General features: G+C 37.8%; 1 protein-coding gene across 1 annotated transcript in view; it reads left to right on the forward strand.

The window, feature by feature from the left end:
• Positions 1–25,000, forward strand: part of LOC144965101 (vesicular inhibitory amino acid transporter-like) — a 43,798-nt gene that overhangs the window by 13,779 nt on the left and 5,019 nt on the right. Inside the window, exons 4-5 of the mRNA XM_078900036.1 lie at positions 22,007–22,237; positions 23,621–23,854. Of these exons, the coding sequence (XP_078756162.1) occupies positions 22,007–22,237; positions 23,621–23,854 (465 nt within the window). The remainder of the gene's footprint in view (positions 1–22,006; positions 22,238–23,620; positions 23,855–25,000) is intronic.

The raw sequence follows: 25,000 nt of genomic DNA on the forward strand, positions 1-25,000 counted from the left end.
ATGTTCTGAGCTTCTTAGCCAAACGCACACTATCTACAATAGCCATTATTACTCATCTATATTTTACTAGCCCAATATATCACGTCACACCATAAGGTGATGACGAACACTATAAGAAAGTGATAAGTGAGTTGTGTCGTAGCCATCGTTAACTTATAAAGTAAATTGAATATTGAAATAATCTCTACACAAGCATACACTCCCTTCCTTTAGATTCCCCCTCACCCCCCATCCACTGATTCAATATTGCATTTCTATTATTGAGGTCCATTTTGATCCCTAGTTTATAACATTTATCAATTTCAAAGTCAGTACCTCTACATCCTCACCAACATTCAAAAATATTATATTGAAAATTCTCTACACAATCATACATGCCCCCCCCCCCTTTCTTACACCCATCCCCCCTCACACCCATCCTGACTCAATTTTGTATTGCTACTTTTGAGGTTTATTTCTGATCCTTTGCTTATACTATATTTATCAAAGTCAATAATTCTATATCCTCACTCACATTCAAAAATATTGAAAAATCTCTACACAATCATACACCCCCACCCCCTTTCTTACACCCCCTTCCTTACACCCCTTTCTTTACATCTTCCTTCCGTAACCCCCCCCCCCCCCCCCTTCCTTAGATCTAGTGCGGGGCGGTCCTTGGCAAGCTTAAGGACCACGGTCCTACGGTCCTTGGGAAATGAAGACCGCAAGGACCGGTCTCTAGACCGGCCGGTCTCTAGACCGGTCCGTTCATTCTTGAACCGTTAAAGACCGCTACACGATGAAAACCGTGGCCTACAGGAGTAAAACACACGGAGTAGTCACACTCATTTCAAATTGTAACCTAATTAGAGAAGAGGGGTGATGCCTTCTTTATTTGCTCACCGTACTTCATTGTTACTTCGATAATTTAATAAAATTTGAAATTTATCCCCATTAACGGAGATAATGGCATCGCCCAAGGCGTTGATCGAGTTGTTCGTGGCGTTGATACACACACGCAACTCCTACCCCCCCCCCCCCCCCACACACACACACATTAGAGGGCAGCGAGCATTGAAGAGTAAGAGAGAGACGTGAAGTTATAAGAGGGGGTGGATGAGGTGATAAGAGGGGTCGATGGTGACTTTTCGCCAGATCTAACAAACTCAGCTACCCATTCATTGCTGAGTAGACAGGGATTCAGAAAAAAATCGACTGCACCCGGGATCGATCTCTGGCCCTTTGCGTATAAAGAGAGTGCTCTATCAACTGAGCTATCGGGGTCCCCAAATATTCTATTGGACCTTTTAAAAATACAGACGTTATAACTGTTTTTTTGGACGGAAGAAACTAATGAAACTCATATTACTTGCTTAGTTAAAACACCAAACGAAATTTTAATATTATTGTATTATTTTAAATGACAACAATGCGATAGAAAGGAGTGGCGACAAGAGATGGACAAAAGAAAACAAAAAATCAGACTTGCAACTTGCTAGGTTCGACACACACACACACACACACACACACACACACACACACACACACATCTTTAGTAGTCACATACATTTCAAACAATAACCCATTAGAGAAGAGGGGTCATGCCTTCATCATAGATCATTGTCATTGCGATCATTATGGTGTAGTAAATTTTGAAATTTACCCCGTATAATGGAATCGTCCAAGGCGTGCGCCTCCTGTTCCCCCCATCTCACACACGAAAGGGCGGTTTGCGGAGTGGAGGGAGGTGGTCGTCTGCCTCTATGGTCGTCTGTGTCGTTTAGTGTATGGCAAAGGGGGTGGGTGCGATTAATTAAGTGGGATGGGTGGTGATTGGTGGAAGATAGGCAAAGGACCGAGGCAACGAATCGCTGGGGAAGTAGTATGGCGCGAGACCGTTGAAAGGTGATAAGAAGTGAGGACCGCCGGCGGTCTTCCTCTTTGGGACTGGACCACGGTTCACAGCTAAAAGACCGTGGGACCGGTCCTCGGTCCGGTCCTCAGCGCAGCACTACTTAGATCCCCTTCCTCACGCCTCCCCCCCCCCCCCCACACACACACACTTCCATAACCACCCCCTCCCTTCCTTACCCCCCCCCCCCCCATCCCGTTACCCACCATTCTGATTCAATATTGTATTTCTTCATCAACAATATTGAAGTTCATTTTTGATTCTTTATTTATAATTGTTATTATCAAAGTTATTATTGATCCCCTCACCCGCGTGCAAAGATATTGAAATAAACTATACAGAATTATACAGTCTGATCACAATGGCCAAACTCTCGTACTCTGAAAAATCACGTATTTATAATTTTGGCCAGAAAACTCGTCCTTCAAATATCGATCGATTAAAATGACCCTTATCTTGGCAAAAACTCTCAAACCTGGGACGTCCGCGAAGTCTCAGGTTTGAGAGTTTTTGCCAAGATGAGGGTCATGAAGTCTCAGGTTTGAGAGTTTTTGCCAAGATGAGGGTCATTTTAATCGATCGATATTTGAAGGACGAGTTTTCTGGCCAAAATTTTAAATACGTGATTTTTCTAGGTACGACAGAGTAGTCGGCTGATTACTCTACGGTTATTGGATCGATACCGGGGCCTGGTCGCATTTGGGCGGGATTAGCGTGGACAAACCTGCAGGAGATTCGACAGTAATCAAAGATTTCTGTTTGTCTCCTCTCCTCTTACTCCCAACGGAAGAAGGGATAAATGTAGATAACAAAACACAACGAATCAACCATCCATCCATCCATCCATTCATTTATTCATTCATTCATTCATCCGCCCATCCAACCAACCATCCATCCATCCATTCATCCATCCACCCACCCATCCATCCATCCATTCATCCATCCATCCATCCACCCAACCAGCCATCCAACCGTCCATCCATCCATTCACTGTCAAATAAAAATTTAATACTGTTTCATACAAAATTTTTGTTTGTTTGTTGTTTTTTTTTTGTTTTTTTTTTTTGGGGGGGGGGGGGAGAATGGGGGGGGGGGGGGGGTGGAGGACGCTGTGTGGAATCTTGATTTGTCAATATAGGTTTAGGAGATTTGCTATTACTAAGGGGGAGAAGTGGCCACGTACTTACGGCATTGCACTGTGACCCGGAAGATTCCGGGTTCGATCCTCGCTTCAGGCACTTTCGTTTTTTTCCTTTGGGCAAGATAATTAACCCACAATTTGCAATATGCTCACTTGGACAACATGGGTGATTGACATCAGACATAGTGTTTGATGAATTATCTATATTCCTTCGTGGAATGCCTAGGCGATGATATCTTATGATGCAGGGCGTAATTATTTATTATGAGAGAAAAACATACGATGGATTTGGTCGATTTTCCATTATTTAGGTTGCGAATTCAAAGAATATCAAAAGTTCATTGGGTCGTATACAAAAAAGAAACAAAACAAATTATATTTCGCGCTTTGGTCTTCGCCAGTGAACGAAAAACAGTCACTGAGATGCAATTCAAACATTATACACGAATAGAAAATTAAAAATATGATAATTGAATTATTTTTAAACGGTTGGTGCATGAGGGAGCTATTATAGGATTTCTGACCGAAACTGGGAAGTACATTGACCCGAAAACCCGAAAGACCGAGTCTACGATGTCTTTCCTTGAGGTCCATGCAAAGCGACGTGTTCATATATTCAGGTCTGACATCTGAACCCACTTATGGGCCTAGTTTAACATTGTTGCAATGGACAATAATTTGCGTCATCTATATAATATATATATATATATATATATATATATATATATATATATATATATATATATATATATATATCCATATATATCAATTGCAACAATGAACCCATAATTAATTGGGTTATCAGACCTACAAATAAGTACACGTCGATACATGACCATTTTCGATTTAAAATCGTATTATTCTTACATCTTATAAAAGCAAAGAAATAAAAATGGTAATCTAAATTGGAAGATGATCTATAGAACATTATTTGTTTGCGTATTGCATCATCAAGAAAAGTGGTTTTCAAAAAGTCCGTTTTTCCCATTTTGAGATGATGAGGATTATTTCCCCCAAAATGTCTCATTCAGGCTAGAAATTTTATCATATCTAAACTTCAAATTCACACAAATCTAAGGAATTTGTTGTGCCAATTGATGCTTAATATAAAATTTACATTTCAATTTATCTCATGCATTGAAAATCTGAAAAAGTAGAAAAATCGACTTAACGAGTTTTGGAAAACCAGCCTTCAAATTGACCAGGTACCAGTATCCCCCCCCCCCCCCCCCCCCTCCCCAACAATGATAGATATGCGATGCCATATCTGGATAATGACAAGACTTATCAAAGCAGTTATATTGATTGCAAATATCCATTCAAAATTGTATATGATTATACACACTTTTATGTTCAATAATTTACTGGCGTACTCTGGGGGAAAAAACAAACTGGTATATATATTAATTTGGCCAGAAAAACTGTCCTTCGAATAATAGCGACCAATCAAAATGTCTCTCATCTTCAACAAATATCTCAAGCCTGGAAATACCAGGAAGCAATTTTAATCTTTAAAAACTCCGCAGTGAATGAAGCCGTCACCAAACAGAAAGTAAAATCAAATTCTAAATAAGCTTTAGAACAAAACTGGAAACAAAATCCATGCGACGAAATATAATACATTTTGAGGAAAGCCGCTAAAATAAATTTTTTATTGTTGATTTTTTTTCAAAGCTACTGCAGTTTACATTATATTATTCAAGCGACAAAAATTATATATTTTTGGACATAATAGTATGCATTATATAAAAATATCGATGTGTACATATATTCAGGTCTGACATCCGAACACACTTATGGGCTTAGTTTAACATTGTTGTAATGGACAATATTTTGCGTCATATTTTGAGCCTATTATAAATCATCAGTCCTGCAAATAAGTGCACGTCGAGTAGAATAAGTATTGGAACTCTTTTATATAACCTGGCCCAAACTGTTCTTCCCTTATGTCACTTTTGTGCGGCTATGTGGTCTAGTGGTATGACGCTCGCTTTCGGATCGGAAGAACCTGGGTTCGAACCTTGCTCGGCGCATATTTGAGTCCTTGGAAAATACTCTTTACTCACATTCTCTCACCGTACTCAGGTGTAAAATGAGTACCTGACCGTTAACAGCTTTGTCTCTGTCCGAAATAAAATTATAACAGGCGTCAGGTCCCGTCCTAAATGTTAAATGTTGCTGTTGGCCAGGGACCCCTTGGAAAGCGCTTTGAGCACATTTAGTGGATATTGCGCTATATAAAAGATCAATTTAATCTTTAATTTAAATCTTTTATAATCCTCTAATCGATTACTCTTTCCCATAGAAAATACAATAATATAAGCATTGCAGTGAACAATGATTATATTTGATTCTAACAATCTTCCATTGCACCATTCTTATAATCTATTCATTTTTATTTGACAAATTATTACATGCTTTATAAAATCGGTGACCAATTTAGGCTAAAGCAACGTGTACTTATTTTCAGGTCTGGTAGTACAGAGTGTTGTGGGCTGATTGTTGCAATAGAAATACTCAGAATCGAACGCAAACTATCTTCCATTTCAACAATGTTAAATCAAGCCCATAATTTTATTCGATTACCGGAGCGGGAAAATGTGTGCACGTTCTTTCGGACCCATCTCGTACAATGGAAATGCCCGTGGAGCCGGAGTTTATCCCCGTTTCTATAGCGTAAATCGGACACTAGTAATTGCTTGCTAACGTTTGGGTAGGACGCTAGTCCATCGCAGGGTACTTTCCGCCAGATGTAACAGAGCCAGTTACCCAATAACGGCTGGGTGAACAGGAAGGTCAGAAAAAAATATCAACTGCATCTGGGATCACTCTTTGTCCCTTGCTCTACCAACTGAGCTTTTTGGGGAGCCCAATTTAAGTTTAAAACATAGTTTTATTGTTTGACTTAGTTTTCTACATTAAAATAGCGATATAGATAGAACGAAATTGAAGTCACTCAGCTATTGTTTTTAGTCAGCCATTTTTGAGTAGTTCTTACTTAAGTGTATTTAATCCGAAAATAAACGTTTATGGTTACAAATAGTTTTGTGTGTTGGTGTGCGTTATATCCGGCTGGTGGCTGTTGTGAGTTTTTAAAACTAAAATTGTTTTTTTTTTTAATTGAGCTTTTATGCAGCCCATTATCTACTAATTATGTGCTCAAAGCGCTTTACCAAAGATCCCTGACCACAGCAACACGTAACATGTAGAACGAGACATGACGCCTGTTAGGCGATATTACATTTTTTTTCGGACAGAGACAGCCCTGTTAACGACCAGGTACTCATTTTAAACTGAATGTGAGAATGTGAGTAAAGAGCCGATTCCAAGGACTCAACTATGCGCCAAGGGAGGCTCGAACTCAGGACCTTCCGATCCGAAAACGGGTGTCATACCATAAGACGGTCTAGTGTGTAGTTCGCCTAACCGGCAGCCGTGTTGTTATTTCTCTCCCGAATTGTGTGATTTTTATTGATTTCTAAAACAAAAGTCAGGAATATTTTTATACAGTCGTTTTAATAAAGTTTTATTCTACATTGTGATATATATTTCTCGGAAATTCATAAGAGGGTTTTTAGATAGATTAACATTTTAGTGGTGTAGATCTCATTGTTTGAAGTATTGTACTAGCCATTTATTGTTTACACTTACGTTAAGATTTTTAGTCACGATGTGCCATATCTATTTTTATCCTTATTACGACAACATTTATTGGAATGACACAGAATCGTCTTGGTATCACGGTAACAATAATAGCAGTAATAGCCAGCGGCTACGACCAAGTCGTGGTGGTGTGCGGAAACAAAGAAAAATAAATATTCAAATAGGTCACAGACCACCGCCCTTTCATACTAATAGAGCACTCAAAGTACATAACACACAACGGTGCCCAAGGTGATCAACATACCAGTCAACGACACTCACAACAACATGCCAATAGTAAACGACACATCAACATATCAACAAAACATAATGACAACACGACCTGATCATTTTGATGGGATGCAGGCCTTAAGTAAACATAATGAGAACGTGGCTTGTGAAAATAAGACAATAACAACAAAGGGGGGAAGAAGGGTCAATATGAGGCCAAATGAAATAAAAAGAATCAATAACCAGATCAACTCAAATCATAACACGCTTAATATAGCAAACAGGGAAACTAACAGTGACCGTAATGGTGAACCAAGAAACATGTTTAGAACTATGACCATAAACTTTCAAAGTATAATTCCAAAACTACCGGAATTTTGGAAATTGATATCAGACATAAAACCAGACATAATCATAGGTACTGAAACATGGTTTCATTCCGAAATAAAGGACAGTGAAATATTTCCACCAGAGACATATTTCAACGTGTTCAGGAAAGACCGAGAAGATAGGTATGGTGGGGTGCTGGTTGCAACAACGAACCTCTCAGTGTTAAAGCTTGACATTCAAACAAAATCAGAATCGGTGATCGTGAATAACAAAACAGAACAAGGCCTACTCACTGTGGGCGCTAAGTATAGAACACCTTCAAACTCAACTATGGAACAAATGACTGAGATAACACGCTGTATTGATAGCCTAGACCCGAAAAATGTACTCTGGTTAAGCGGAGACCTGAACCTACCTGATATCAATTGGGAACAAGAAAAAATAGTCAGTTACCTTCATTTATAAACCAAGCATTTATTAACAAATTGCTAGATTTTGGCCTTAGTCAAATAAACAAAAATCCAACAAGGGGTACAAATATCCTCGACTTATTTATCACAAATCGACAAATTTAATTGTCAAGTGTACAACCATTCCAGGCATTAGTGACCATGACATCCTCATCACGGAAAGCACTATCAAAGCAAACAAAATCACACAAAAAATCGCACCCTATTACTATTTGGAAAAAGGCAAATATCGCCGAAATGCGGACAGAAACACGCCTTTTTAGTGAAAACATAATTAATCAACATCTAGAAAGCACTGAGGATGTTTGGACTGCCATCAACGACCATCTAAACAAAATGATGACCAAACATGTACCAACGAAGAAAAGCTCAAGGAAATTTCACCAACCATGGATAAACACCACCGTCAAACGATTATCTAGACGGAAACAAAAGGCATGGAGCAGAGCGAGAAAGTCCAACAGTAAGAAAGACTGGTACAATTACGCCCGACTGAAAAAAGGAACACAAAAAGAGAGTAGAAAGGCCTATCATAATCATGTTAAGGAACTTCTCAGAAGACTCAAACAAAAAGCTCTGGAAATTTATAAAAAGTAGGAGGTGCGATTCGGTTGGTATAGCGCCCCTTGAGCATGATCGTGTATTATACTCTGATGCAAAGGAAAAAGCAGACATACTTAATAACCAATTCTGCTCTGTTTTTGCTTCAAAAGCTCATACCAAAATTACACTCAACAACTACAAGGCGAAGAAAACGATTCCAACACTATGGCCGAAATCAATGTAACAGTAGAGGGCGTTTCCAAACTCCTCGCCACTCTAGATCCAAAGAAAGCATGTGGCCCAGACAAAATACCATCCCGTCTCTTAAAGATATTGAGTAACGAATTTGCACCTGCCCTCACACATTTGTTCAAACTCTCTCTTGAAACGGGAGACATACCAATTGTTTGGAAGCACGCTCTTGTCCAACCCATCTACAAGAAAGGTGATAGAAGCAGGGCTCAAAACTACCGTCCAATTTCATTAACTTGCATTTGCTGCAAACTGTTAGAGCATATAGTGAGATCCTCAATAACTGAATATCTCGAAACTAACATTATTTTTTGTGATGAACAGCACAGATTTAGGAAGCACCACTCATGTCAAACTCAACTTCTATCATTAACACATGATCTGTCAACTGCTATTGATGAAGGTGGTCAAATTGATCTCGTACTACTGGACTTTGCCAAGGCCTTCGACAAGGTTCCTCACCATCGGTTAATCCATAAATTGTATGACGTTGGTATCAGGAACAAAACCTTACAATGGATTGCAACTTTTCTGGACAATCGCACCCAACAAGTTCTTGTCGACGGTGAGACTTCCGCTATCGGGATGGTGACATCGGGCGTACCTCAGGGCTCAGTCCTTGGGCCCGTCCTATTTTTAGTGTACATAAATGATCTTCCACGAGGTATAAGGTCAAAAGTGCGCCTCTTTGCTGACGACACAGCATTATATAATCAGATAAGAACAACAGACGACTGCAAAACACTAAAAGAGGATCTAGCTAAATTACAAGAATGGGAAACAATAAATCAAATGGAATTTAACGTATCAAAGTGCAATGTTCTAACCATCACAAATAAGAAAGCACCTTTTAAAACTATTGTTAGACCAATTTTAGAGTATGGCAGCTCAATTTGGGACCCATATACAAAGAAAAACATCGACACCTTAGAAAACATCCAAAGAAAAACAGCAAGACGCATCACAAACACATTCGATCCTTTCTCAAGTGCGTCTGAAATATCACAACGGATTGACCTTGAACCTCTGGAAAAGAGAAGAAAGATAGATAAACTTAAATTGTTCCACAAGATCTACTACAAAAATTCGTGCCTTAAACTTCCAAACGACATCAAAGATATCGGCACAAGAAATACGAGGGGACACACAGCAAGAGTAACCATCCCAACATCAAAAACAGACGCCCACATGTATTCGTTTTTCCCTTCCACTGCCCGACTATGGCCTTCCAGCTGAAGTGGCTGAAAACGGTTGCCAACATGCCTTCAAGCGATTGCTAGAGTTCACAACGTGACTTTTTAATCTATGTGGTTTTTTTTCTATTTTTTTTTAAATTTTAAATTAGTATTATGTGCAGAGTTTTAGCAAGTTTAAAATGTAAAACCCTACAAACTGTGGAGTGATCCTCGACAATATTGGAGGTTTCCACAAGACGAAGAAGAAGAAGAAGAAGAAGACCAAATAGCCTCACAAAATATAATACACAATATAAAAGCTTATCAGTGAAGGTTTAAAGTTGCACATAGTTTTTGTGTGTGTTTGTGTGCGTTATATCCGGCGGGTGGATGTTGTAATTTTTTTAACAAAACGCCAAGCATCAATCATAAAATTTCCCATACAAATAAAAGAATCAACCAATAATTTTGTTTGAAAGCCTCGTTTCCCTCTTTGACATAGTCTTTTTCTACATAAGAGATAGAGAGTTTTTCTATCTAGGAGATAGAGAGTTTTTCTACATAAGAGTTAGAGAGTTTTTCTACATAAGAGGTAGAGTTTTTCTACATAAGAGATAGAGAGTTTTTCTACATAAGAGATGGAGAGTTTTTCTACATAAGAGATAGATAGTTTTTCTACCTAGTAGATAAAGAGTTTTTCTACATAAGAGATAGAGAGTTTTTCTACATAAGAGATAGAGACTTTTTCTACATAAGTGATAGAGAGTTTTTCTACATAAGTGATAGAGAGTTTTTTCTACATAAGAGATAGAGAGTTTTTCTACGTAGGAGATAAAGAGTTTTTCTACATAAGAGATAGAGAGTTTGTCTACATAAGAGATAAAGAGTTTTTCTACATAAGAGATAGAGTTTTTTCTAAATAAAAGATAGAGATAGAATGAAATCTGTCCTCACATAACTAACACCTTTGATGTTATGCCACATCATGTCTGCTTTCATCTCAACAAACAAAACCATTGAATAGCAGGCAGTCGGGGTGTATGTCCATGGCTCCAGGGAGTTACGTGGTGTGCTTGCTGTGGACATTATGGCTCCAGCAGCTGGGGATTGGTGTGCTTGCTGTGGACACGGCTCGGGGGATTGGTGTGTGTATGTGTGTGTGCGTGTGTGTGTGTGTGTGTGTGTGTGTGTGTGTGTGTGGTCTGGACACGGACGGACATGAAGATGAAGATGAAGATGAAGATTGTCATCATCTTAGATTTAATGTGGCCCAACGTTTCATAAGGTATAAAATGAAAATAATAATGTTAATAATATTTATGGTAATAATAATAATATAATAAATAATAATAATAATAATAATAATAATAATAATATAATAATAATAATAATAATAATAATAATAATAATAATAATAATAATAATAATATAATAATAATAATAATAATAATAATAATAATAATAATAATAATATAATAATAATAATAATAATAAATAATAATAATCATCATAATAATAAATAATAATAATAATAATAATAATAATAATAATAATAATAATAATAATAATAATAATAATAATAATAATAATAATAATAATAATGATAGTAAAACCGAAAAGTTTGGACGCATGTAGTCCGAGGAATCTGAAATTTTCCACGAATAAACCCATTTATTGAAACTTAATTCCTCATATTCTCTAGAATACATGATGAAAAATTTTGAAATCCAATATTGTCTAAACAAAGACACCGAATATTTGCCATAATAATATTGAAGAATTGAGACGCGATTCTCAAATGTTGATGCAATCTGCCGATCCCCCATTTTGCTTGATCCCTGACTTTGTGTAGCCTTTTTTTTCCCCAAAATCCAAATAATTTTCAGATGTCTTGAATAATGATTTATTGATGCCATGCATTTCGAATTGACTCTTTTTAAAATTTTGCATCCGTGTAAACGTTTACGGGACTAGAACTTTTTTTTAAAGCTAGAGCTTTTATATAGAGCAATATCCACTAAATGTGTTCAATGCACTTTACAAAGGGTCCCTGACCAACAGCAACACGTAACATGAAGAACGAAACATGACGCATGTTAGGCGATATTGCAATGTTTCCGACAGAGATAACGTTGTTAACAGCCAGGTACTCATTTTACACATGAATACGGTGAGAGAATGTCACTAAAGAGTCTTTTCATAGGTTTCAACTATGCGCCGAGCGAGGCTCGAACCCATGACCTTCCGATCCGAAAGCGAGTGTCATAACACGAGACCACATAGCCGCACATGACCTTTATAAACCATGTCAGACTTAAGTAACCAAATGCTATAGTAGTCTACAGAATTCAAGTCAGGACTCATTGGAGGCTGTTCATCTTTGGAAATAAATCAAATGTAATTTTTTCTTAAAAGATTAATAAGCAAAAATGAATATAACAGCTTTTAAAAAGAACAGAATACCAAACACGGAACCTTTCGGGCTCAAAACTCTCCCTCAGCCAACAACAAAGCAAAAAACAATAAAGACATAAAAGACATTGCTAAATTCCAGATTAACGACCGAGAAATTTTATAGGTCTTCTCAGTAGAAAAACCTTTCCAACATCATTCTATCTATAAACGTTCAAGGTTACGTATAGTTTTGCGTGTTGGTCCGTTATATTACCGAGTGGAAATGTCGTGAGTTTCTTTGCCAAGCGCACAGCATCTATTGCTTTCATGGTCAAATCTATTCATTGACATGTCTGATTTTGTTGGACAGTAGACAACACATCATGTGAATCTTTAGCTAAAGAACTGATCAAGTGTGTATGAAAGGTGCCAGACAAAGCAAGAAAGAAAAACACAAGAAAAAAAAACCATCCCAAAAAATCAGTCGACCTCGACTGGGGATCGAACCTCAGACCTTCTGATTGACGGTTGAGATTGGATATAGCGCAATGAACGTGCGTGCTCAAAGCCCTTGAGTAACTTGTAGAACGAGACATGACGCCTGATAGGCGATATTATATTTTTTTCCGACAGACAACAATGTTAACAGCCAGGTATTCTTTTTACACCTGAGTACTGTGAGTGAATGAGAATAAAGAACTTTTGCCAAGGATTCAACTATGCCCCGAGCAAGGCTCGAACCCAAGACTTTCCAATCCGACAGCGAGTGTCATACCACAAGACCACATAGCCGCACATAGTTACGTAGTTGCATATCATCTTCGGGCCAGGTGTCACATAAGGCCTCGATCTGCTGTTTCCATGCTATCCTATTCATGAATGTTTGTGTTCTTCGCATGGCGCCAAGTTGTCCAACCTGCAGACAAAACCACATAGCCGCACAAAATGAGCCTGATTTTGTCAAAAACTATCACTGGGGCTTCTAGGAAGCTAGAAACGTCTTGGACAAGAGACTCGTATTTTCTCATCTGACTTTTGTGTGAAATGAGTACATGGCCTGTTATAGCGTTGTCGCTGTCGTCATGCTACGCCCTCCCTACGTGTTTAGCGTTTTGCAGATATAATTGCGTCCTTTCTAAAGAGTAACAAGCAATTTCAACTGTCCTTTTTAAAGCCCGGTTTTCTGGACCTTACAAATCTAAACAATTAGTTTAAAAAATAAAGAAATGATGAGTCATAAAAAGGCATAATGTGTCACAGTTTTACATCATTCTTTTTCTGTTTCTCAAAAAGTCAAATTGGAATATTGACAGATTTGAAGGTAGTATGTTAAAAGCCAAAAACCTCAAGCACACAAAACTGGGGCAAGAGGGAGGGTTAGCTTTCAAAGTGCGGCTATGTGGTCTAGTGGTATGAAACTCGCTTTTGGATCTGAAGGTCCTGGATTCGAGACTCCCTCGGCGCATAGTTGAGTCCTTGGAAATGGCTCTTTACTTACATTCTCTCACCGTACTCGTTGTAAAATGAATACCTGGCCGTTAACATCGTTGTCTCTGTCGGAAAAAATATATAATATCGCCTCATCGGCGCCATGTGTCGTTCTATGCCTTACGTTTATCTGTTGGTCAGGGACCCTTTGTAAAGCGCTTTGAGCACGTTTCGTGAGCATTGCGCTATATATAAGCTCAAGTTTTGAAATTGCAGCTATCCATCTATTTCTTTTCTCCAAATCTCTAGAGTGTAATTTGATATATCATTTTCCCCCTTTCTACTATTTATTCGAACAAGTAATAGATTGGCATTATTTCAAGGAAATCGATGTGATTCTGTTTCCCCACGTTGGTTATGAGTGTGTTATTTCTATTGATCTCCAGCTCTTCTGTGAACGATGATTTGGTGATGGAGAGACCATCACTGAAGACGTCTGAACGATAAAACGATACTGACTTCCACAGACAAAATGCTTTTAATATACTTGACAATTTTTTTTTTTACTTCTGCATCACTTGATTTCGATTTGATGTTTCTATTTTATCTAAGCATTTGTATAGTGCAATATCCACTAAACGGTTATGTGGTCTAGTGGTAAGACACTCGCTTTCGGATCGGAAGGTCCTGGGTTCGAGCCTCGCTCGGCGCATAGTTGAGTTCTTGGAAAAGGCTCTTCACTCACATTATCTCATCGTACTCAGGTGTAAAATGAGTACCTGGCCGTTAACAGCATTATCTCTGTCCGGAAAAATTGTAATATCATCTAACAGGCGTCATGTCACGTCCTACATGTTAAGTGTTGCTGTTAGCCAGGGACCCCTTGTAAAGCGCTTTGAGCACGTTTAGTGGATATTGCGGTATATAAAAGCTGAAGTATTTTTTTAAAACGTTACTAGGGTTCCATACAAGCCGAGAGCAACACGTGATATAGGGAGGGACATGATGTCTGCTTGGCGATCAATCTAGTCCAAAGGAGAATGCCATACCACAAGACCACATAGCCGCAGCCAACTTGTCAAAAAGTTTCAGTCGTAACTCACTCAATCCTAGAGAATTTTTGCTACTTTTCAAAATGGGAAAAAATGTATTAAAAATAAGCATGTGGATAGATAGTTTTATTAAAATACCATAAACATGTAAAAATGAAGAACATAGGCTTTGATACTACGCCTATAATTTGTCTCAGAAAAATGTAATAAATGGGCATGGGGTATGAGTAACCCGGGTTAACTACGGATATAGTCGGTGTTAGGGTTGAGTGAGTTAAGTTAGTGAAAGATTGTTTTTTCAATCAAAGTTGGATTAAGCTGTTTTGACAGTGGACTACTGAATATTTCAGAAATTGGTAATTCAATCTCTAGGACATAAAATATTTTTGAAGACACAATCATTTCCACTGTAGAATTCAGTTTTAGTGTCTGGTGGTCGATTGAGATAGAAACCTTTAATTGAATTGATATCAAATTTAAAAATAAATAAAAGTCGAGAGTTGGAAATTACACTTGTAACCGTAAAGAAGTTCATCACAGTCTCTATAGCTTGGAACGGGGGGTCCCGATAGCTCAGTTGGTAGAGCACTCGCTTCACACCCAAAGGGACCAAGATCGATCCCGGGTCCAGTCGAATTTTGTTTTGACCCGCCCTGTCCACACAGTAGTGAATGGGTAGCTGAGTCTGTTAGAGTTGGATGGAAAGTACTTTGAGATAGACTAGCGTCCTATCCAAAGGATAGCAAGCAATTGTTATTGTCCGCTTCACGCTATAGAAAACGGAATAAACTCTCTCTGCTTATGTCCTAATAGCCTCCATCATCTTTCCAAAATTTGAATCGATAGCATTGTTTCTTCGCATTTTATGTACACTGATTTGTTACTTATTTTGGTTGGGAAGTGGATAGTTAAAATTCTCCTGAGCTGTTTCCGATGGAAGGCATCTAGTTTATCTGCTTCTTTTTTTTTTGTTCGCGCTCATTTTCCACAGTTGTAAATAAGTACAGATTTAATAAGGCTTTATTTTAGTTTTTCTTTTCGGATTGTGTTTCTAAGCCATACGTGTGTCAGCTTATTGAGAGCGACTGTGGACAGATGTTTTGGTCTGTCTACTTCCTCTTTGTCTCCAATAGGATTCAACAGTCGTGACGTCACTTCCTTTGTAATGACGCATGGAAACTAGTTCTAAACTTTCGGAACAATGGCGGACGCCATTATCTCCATCACTGCCCTTATGAAATACTTCTCCGACGAGCATAAAAGTGTATTCAGAGGAGAAAAACATTATAAATCTGATCACATGACATGTGAAAAAATTCTAACCAGTTTAGAACCAAGCTGCTAGTTGCTAGGTGGACGTCACATCAGACTATTCAATCCTATTAACGATCCCAGCTTTTTGGTCTTTTCCCAATCGTGTTTCAACTTTGTCAAGTTTCGGCTCAATGTCTTTTGTCCAAATCTTCTCTTGTGTATAATCTAGTCAGCATTAAATTATAAGTTATAACATCATGCCCGCACTCAAACACGGAACTCACTCATAATTAGAATTGCCGTCTACCTTGAAAAATTCGTAGAAAAATGATTGTGTTGGCATCGACTGCAGAATTGAATAAACAAGTCTTTTTAATTTAATACAGGGTGTTAAACAGAAATTATCTATTTATGATTTTTGAAGCCAAATTTAATACTGATGAGCATAAATTGTCAATTCATAACATTTGATAGTAACTTTTATCTTTCCCCTCTGAAAACTGCAATATTTTGAATTTTGAAGTTGGCAGGTATTGACAATTAATTATGGTAGTATTTATTGGGGGTTTGGGTTTTTTGTTTGTTTGTTTTTGTTTTGTGTTTTTGTTTGTTTGTTTTGTTCTTTTCTGTTTTGTTGTTGATTTTTTGGGGGGAGGGGGGGGGGTTGTTGTTTTATTTTGTTTTTATTCTTTTTAAATACAAAGGCTACAAGAACACACACAATCTGCTAATTCTGACCTTGATAAAAATCAAAACTTTGAAATGTTTCATTGTTCGTTACTTTGGCTTCTTGGAGTATTAAATTAAATTGAGCTTTAATTTATATAACGCAATATCCACTAAACATGCTCAGAGCGTTTTACAAGGGGTCCCTGACCATCAGCAACACTCAACATGTTGGACGACACATGACGCTTGTTAAGGCGATGTTAAGTACACTTTTTTTTCGTACAGAGACAACGCTGTTAACGGCCAGGTATTCATTTTACACCTGAGTATGGTGAGAGAATGTGAATAAAGAGCCCTTTCCAAGGACTCAACTATGGGCCTTCCGATTCAAAAGGAGTGTCATACCACAAGACCACATAGCCAAGTAATAAACATCTCAGGTCATCATGGGAAGTTATAGAAGTTGCAAAGATTTTGTCGTCGTGGAACAAATTGGATCGAAAGTCATGATAATCAGAGAAGCAACTCAATCAAGGGTGCTCAAACTGGGGTCCCTTTGGGAACCGCGGAGTCGTTTTGAGAGGGGAACCCCTCAAATGTTGATCAATTTTACTGTTATTGTCAAAGGGTGTGAAAGATTATGATAAACAGTAACTTCCATTCATTTCTTTAAAGACACAAAACCCAAATTGTTACAAAACTGACAAGTACAAATTAACGTTCCTTCCATCGGCAATAAAAATGTTGAATATTTCATATGGTCAACCAAACCAAGGACTGACATGTTGATTGATTGACTGATTGATTTATTTATTGTTAGATTGATTGAACAATTGATAATATTTGGTGTCGAAATGCCACAATTAGAACAAATTGAAAACAATTACATCTGTTTATGTTGTGTATATGTGTTCGCGCACGCGTGAGTGAATGAGATTAAGAGAGAGAGAGAGAGAGAGAGAGAGAGAGAGAGAGAGAGAGAGAGAGAGAGAGAGAGAGAGAGAGAATTGGTAGGAGTGGAATATCTGTTCAATGCTATAGTTACCACATACCGTTATAACAACTGTAACTAAATGACAAATTTCTATATTTATCGACAATAAAGCTCTATTATTTTTAAACTGACGTTTTCGAATGAAATCAACTTCTGAAAGTGAAAAGCAAAGTGCTTCATTCATCATGTACACTGCATCAACTGGTCTATCTACATTTAAAGTTGTGGACCGCAAGGAGATCCAACTTTCCTAGTGGAATGCTGATTGCCATTTTTTTAAAGTTTGAGAAACACTGATATAGATCAGGTATATAAACTTTTCAAGTTAAAGTTAAATCTGATTTTGTTGTTGTTCTACTTTCTGCTTTCCACCCTGCTTGTTGATCTTCACCATGTTATGCTATTTCCTGCATCTTTTTCTGCAGCTTTTCATTGTCCCTTTCTGTCCCGATAGCTCAGTTGGTAGAGCACTCACTTCACACGCAAAGGGACTGAGATCTATCCCGGGTACAGTCGAGATTTTTTTCTGATCCCTATGTCCACCCTGCAGTGAATGGGTAGCTGAGTCTGTTAGATTTTGGCAGAAAGTAATTTGCGATAGAATAGCGTCCTATCCAAAGGATAGCAAACAACTGCTATTGTCCGTTACACACTATAAAAACCGGGATAAACTCCGGTTCCATGGGCCAAATGGCTCTGAAGGACTCTTTTTATATCCCATTCTGTCAAACCGTTCAACAGCTTTTGTCACTGCTGGCCATGTACTCCCCCCCCCCTTTTCTAACGTTGCCATTGTTATCAAATCCTGTTTCCCCATACGTGAGTCAAATTTGGTTTGGTAGAAAGTACTCTTCCATTTGAAAGGGAAAGATTAGCTATTTCCCTATAGAAATCAACCGCACACAAAAATACGTGGTATAATCATTCTGGTAGTTAACAAAGTATCTAGATACACATTTTAAAAAAACACTGAACCAGTTTGGTGCCATCTGCACATATTTCAGTAGAGGTGCACTTTTTTGCAGGTCTGATAACCCATATTGTTATGGGCTCATAGTTGTAAGGGATATACTCTTAAACCAACGCAGAAAATTTGTCCTTTGCAAGAATTTTAAAACAATCGCATAACGGGCTTCAACAGTCGTGACGTCACTTCCCTCGAAATGACGCATGGTAACTTAGTAACTGGTTCTAAACTATCGGAACAATGGCGGACGCCCTAATGAAATACTTCTCCAACGAGCACCAAAATGTATCCAGAGGAGAAAAGCATTATAAATCTGATCATGCTTTAATTTTTATACATTCTGATCACATGACATGTGAAAAAAGTATAACCAGCATGAAGAATAAAAAATGTCCAGATTTTCTTTGTTTAGAACCAAGCTGCCCATTGCTGGGCGGACATGACAACAGCGGACTATTGAATCCAATTGCATTCGGTTATCAGACCTGCACAACAGCTGCATGCCGGTTTCGGAGATTGCCTATTAGAAGAAACGTTTCACAATATCTTTGCCATAAATGCCACACAGATCTTTAACTTTAAATATTGTCTATAGGGAATTCATCACCAAAAATGTCGCTCAGCCAATCAGATTACTCTTCACTGTCACGTGATTGCGTATCGTGACCTCATGACATCTTGCGTATCTACTTTAAATAGTGGCAGACGGAAACCTATTATACTAGTGCCAATGGCTATTATGCTTTTTGAGGTCACCAGACTAAAAATAGATGGGTAAAACTTCTTATCATTATTTTTCGCGTTCTGTCATACTATAATAAAGACAACGATCTAAAAATTGTGTATGAAACAGTACCAGACTCAGACCTGACTATTACTACAAAATATTCGTAAAAATAAGAATGTTTGTCTCCAGCTACAGAACTGCATACACCTCTTTGACTCAATAAACTTGTTGAGAAGGAATGTTTAGTTTCTTAGAACCACATATATTATTCAGGATTTTGGAGCATTTTGGGTCATGCTGATGGCAAATTATTTATTTCTAAAGCTTATTAAAGTGACTTTTTCTTTCTTCACTTGGAAGCTCCGATTATTATTTTTTTTTTTTTGAAATTTCAAGTAGGGATCGCTGCAGACGGAACAAGAAAGAATAATACCCCCCCCCCCCCCCCAAAATAATAATTTTAAAAAATGTCTGTCTTCTCGACGCCAATCAATCTTTAAACCTCCGGATAATCTCAAGTCTGAAGTTCAATCCCCAGTCGAAGAAGACTGGAATTTTTGGGATGTCTTTCTTTTCTTGTATTTTTCTTTCTTGCTTTGTCTGGCACTGTTTTATACACGATTTTCAGAACTTTATCTGGCACCAGTGCCTGCTCCCTAGTTTGTCACTTTGATAAAGATATTATGTGTTTGAGACTGTAACAAAATGTCTTTTTGTAATATTAAACACCCCCGTGGTCCCTCAACTGAGAGGGTGCAAAATAGCCCAACGCCAAGCCAGCGGGTCGTAAAAGGCGACTAATGGTGTGTGAGGGGGGTAATCTAAGAAATGGTGAAAATCCCCGTGTAATTAGGTCAAAACATATTTGAATATTATGGGACTTACTTTACCGTCCCCCCGCCTCTGCAAGAATAGCCCAACGCCAAGCCAGCGGGTCGTAAAAGGCAACTAATGGTGTGTGAGTTCCCCCTTTTGAGTCACCTTTGTCCTGGGTGTTGTCGAATAGTTAACACCCCTTCCGTAAAGCTCAAATTGCATATAGGGCATATTGTGTTTTTCTTGGGTTTTTTTAAACGGCAGAATTATACTGAAACAAAAAGAAAAAAGAAGAAATGTTTTTAGCTATTAATGTTCCATATACTCACTTTTCTTTTTTTTCTTCTGAAAATAAAAAGATTAAGGAAAGCGAGGTAATCTAAGACATGGTCAAAATCTCTGTGTAATTAGGTCCAATATAATTGAATATTATGGGACTTTATCTCCCTCCCCGAGCCCCCCTTTCATTCCGTACGCTCGTACTAAGAAAACTTGCCCGATTGTGAAGATTCGAAGTGATTGAATATTTTTACTTGATTGAAATTAAGGGTCTAAATTGAAGTTAACCATCTCTGTCACCAATAACGGTCAGTGTGCAATCTAAATTCCAGATTGACGACAATGAAGAAGGGTTTGAGCCCGAAACGTTCCGTGTTTGGTATTTTGTTCATTTTTTGAAGCTGTTATTATTCATTTTTATAATTTATTACTTTTTACAGTCCACAGCTTCTAGCAGCCTAGTATCACTTTAACACAGTTTAGATAATCCATTTGAGAAATGACTTGCCACTTTGGCATATTTTAAGTAAATTATAATATTTTGAAAATGGATTGATGTTTTGGTCATCTGAGGCGTGATGGAATGATTCTCTACGAATTGGTAACGTTTTATTTTCTCAGCCAGGGAGTTCGAGATTAAGATTGGGTCGAAGAAGACATCAGCAGCTCAGTTTGTACATTCAATTTGGACATTGGCCCCGTGTTCTGTATAAGCCCCGCTCTGTCCAACACTACTCAATTGACCCATTATCGGTTCTTTTTTTTGTGAGTGTGTGTGGGAGAAGGGGGTGGGGGGGTGGGGGGGGGGAGGGTTAGAATCTGTATTCGTTTTCCTTAGTACAGCTTTTAGACCACCCAAGTTTCATGTTTTGGTCTATAAAAATAAACAATCTCAATGCGTTTCACAATGTTTCATTTATCGCCGCTAGCATGCCACATGGAGCCCTATTTCTGTTTCACACAGTATAAGTCGCTTACTGTTAGACTACTTCTTTTACTAACAGTCTAAAAATGTCAATCACTGCCTATAGGCAGGTACTCATTCACTCTTGAGTAGCGTTTTAGTAACGAAATTCTCTCTATAGAGAATGAGATTAGCGGAAGAGTAGCGTCTCTTGATTGGACGTCACCTTACAGAGAGAAAGTCAATTTGGCTTTGAAGTGTCTCAAGCCGCTTTCACCGGAAGCACAACCAACATGACGTTCTCTCTCTAATAACTTTTCCGCCGGTGACGTTACAGACTATGGGTGACGTCCAATCAAGGGACGCTACTCTTCCGCTAATCTCATGCCCTATTGGACAGTCCTTGCCTTGGCAGTTGTGGTCGTTGAGTAGTTGAGACGCATTATATGTGTGGCTGGCTGAGAAAACGCGGAAAGATGTTCAAATTTCATAAATTGAATTATGTATGCAGTAGTGTAGACACATCTTTCTGATCATATACTACTTCAAATTTTCTTTCTATGTCTATTAGAACCCAAGTTATGATTTTTTTTCTGAATAAAATTTGTTGCTATGGGAAAAACTTTATCTCCGATTTTGACTCATATCTCGAATCGAAGCTTGTCGCATCTTCCCGGGTTTTCTCAGCCAGCCTCACATATTTTAAATATCATCTCCAGCTTTCCCAAAACAGTGCTTCAATGTGGCTATTGGACAGTCTTTGTCCATCGTAGTTGTGGTTATTAAGTAGTTGAGACGCATAACATTTTTTAACATCACGATGTCATTATTATTTCTCCCACAGGGTATGTTCATCGTCAGCTTCCCCTACACCGTGCTTCAAGGTGGCTACTGGGCTGTCCTGGCCATGGTTGTCGTAGCCTATATCTGCTGTCATACGGGTAACATCTTGGTAGACTGTCTCTACGACCTTGACCCCATGGGTCACAAGGTCAGGGTCAGATCAAGTTACGTCGACATCGCTGCTGCAGTCTGGGGTCCGAAATACGGAGCTCGAATCGTGCATTGCGCACAGGTTTTTATACTTATTTTTTTCTACGTTTGTTTAAGTATAAATATGAACATAATATTATGCAGTTAGATCGCGCCTAACATCCACGGTTATCGTGTTCTACGGCGTGTTACATCATAGAAACAATAAGCCCATAAGGAATTGGGTTATCAGACCTGCAAATAAGTGAACGTTGGGTAGTAGTAATTGCTTGCTATTTTGTGGATTTGACGTTAGTATAATATCCCGATGTACATTCTTCAGATGTAGCAGACACATCTAACAAATACCAGCTGGGTGGAAAGCGGAAAGTATTTGATAAACAAACAAATAAAAATACATTTTAATAAGGACACACCGTTAGCGTTCATTGTTGTCCAAACCATCACAAGGGTTCAAATTATGATGCCGATTCTAAGAAATATAGCTCTTAAAGTTTATTTTGGTTATTGTTAAAAATTTCATTTGTTAGCTTTTGTTTGTATTTTCTGCATTTTAACCAACAACAACCCCCCCCCCCCCCCCCCCCCCCCAAACAAAAAAAAAAAAAAAACAAAAACAAACACCAAAAACATTTGTCGTACTATTCATTTAATATTTCATTAGTTGCCTTGTGATGCCAATATTAAATGCTATTGTCGCCCTGCAACTATTTACAAACACTAGGGGAGGTAAGTTGAAGGTTTTTGTTGAAAGATGTAATTCGTCTATAAGGAAAAATAACATAATACAAAGAACAGTGGCGATTTTGAATAATCTAAAGTTTGAAACAAAGATAATTCTAATTCAACTAGTATTTTTAAGAATGCCATTGATAGAGATGTTACCAACGTAATATTTAATTTTGATGAATAATGTAACATGACATTGGATATCATTGCATGTTATATATCAACTATTTGAAACTCTTGAATGTATAAAGTTAGACATGCCATGGATTTAAATAGAGATAATTATACTACGGATATTGACAAAGATACTTATTTATGTATTAGATATCTAATACTCAATATTATCAATTAACATGGAATGTTGTTTATATAATTTTGATAAGTTGTGTCTATGCATACAAGTTACACAGAGCATTTATAGGTTTTTAGAACCTATTAGTTCTGAAACGATACGAATCGATACGACGATATGATATTTGCATGTTTGATAACTGAAGACAATTATGGGCTTGATTTAACATTATTGTAATGGACATTATTTTGCGTTGGTTTGAGAGTATTTCCATTACAATAATGGGTACATAACAATTTGGAATATCAAACCTGCCGACCTACACGTTGACTGTGATGTTAAAAACTTTAAAAAAGATAATGTACAACCCTTTGAACTACTGACTCTGTTTTTTCTTATCGTTTTTAACGTTGTTTTATGTAACGTCTCCTATTTCCAACCCAGCTTATTGAATTGCTGATGACGTGTATACTGTATGTCCTTCTGTGCGGTGACCTCATTCAAGGGAGCTTTCCAAATTCACCGCTTTCTCTGACGTCATGGATTCTTGTGTGCACAACCCCACTACTAGCATGCGCTTTTCTGACGTCATTGCGTCACGTGAGCACACTCAGTATGTGGTGCACCGTCGCCCATATGCTCATCAACCTTATCATACTTATATTTTGTTTAACAAAAGTAAGTTATGTTTATCAATTTAATGGACACATGATGATTTTCCGGAAATTGAAGGAATGCTTGTAAGGGCCTTAACCTTCACTATGACATTGCAAAAATTATGCGTTACAATTCAAAATAAGTTTGCTTGAAAGTGATTTATGAATTTTTGATGTCAAATCAAATTATTTTTTAATGTTGTAGAAAACAAAAGCTTCCACTTATGTACGCATTCAGTCATGATTTATCACAACGTACTTGACTTCATCCTCTTCGCTCCTTGTGGGACATAGGACCTCTACGAGCGTCCGCCATCTGTTTCTTGGCTTTCTTCTTGGTAACCTCTCAGTTGAGTTACTATTCCATCTCCATTTCGTCACAGTGAGCGCCTCCAGGCATCAATATAAGATAAATATCTGAACAAGTGTGTATGAAAGGTGCCAGACAAAGCAAGAAAGAAAAATACAAGAAAAAACCCCCATCAAAGCTTGTGATTTATTTCCGAAATTCTTGTTAAAATGTCAGAACAGCACAACACTTTGTAACTTGCCAGGGGCGTGGTTATATTGGTTGACTTGGTGCCAGGCACCGCTCCATCTTTTAAAAATGGGACACAACATTGAAAAAAAATAAAACTGAGAAATGGTATATACCGCCTTTTATTTATGTGAGTAAATCTTTTCTTTAATTTTTTTTCTCTTTCTTTGGAATATATACACATAACATGTTTTAAGTCGTTTTCTTCTTATTCTGGCCCCACCGTATACTGGAAGCATGCCACGCCACTGCTCCTGATGACTCGGATGTTAAAATTAAATAATATTATTGCAGGATTTGAAAAACAGAAAAAAAATCAGTTATTTGAATAACAAAATTTCAATTACGGAATTTCATCTTGTGTCTCCCTTACATTTATAATGTAGCAATCAGATTATATGACCGATGATATGGCATATATGCATGTTGTTTAAGAAATTTTTACCAAGATGAAGATCATATTAATCGATCGATATAATTTGAAGACCGAGTTTTATGGCCAAAATTGTCAATGCATGTTTTACAAAGTACAACTGACTAGTCAAGGCTCAGTTTGGCCCATTCATCAGTAAACTACAATAAAAATGATTCACATAATCCTAACTGTGCGGCGATGTGGTCCGGTAGTAT

The sequence above is a fragment of the Berghia stephanieae genome, chromosome 1 (genome assembly GCF_034508935.2).
Source record: "Berghia stephanieae isolate SIO BIC M18660-M18661 chromosome 1, UCSD_Bste_1.3, whole genome shotgun sequence".
Lineage (NCBI taxonomy): Eukaryota > Metazoa > Mollusca > Gastropoda > Nudibranchia > Aeolidiidae > Berghia > Berghia stephanieae.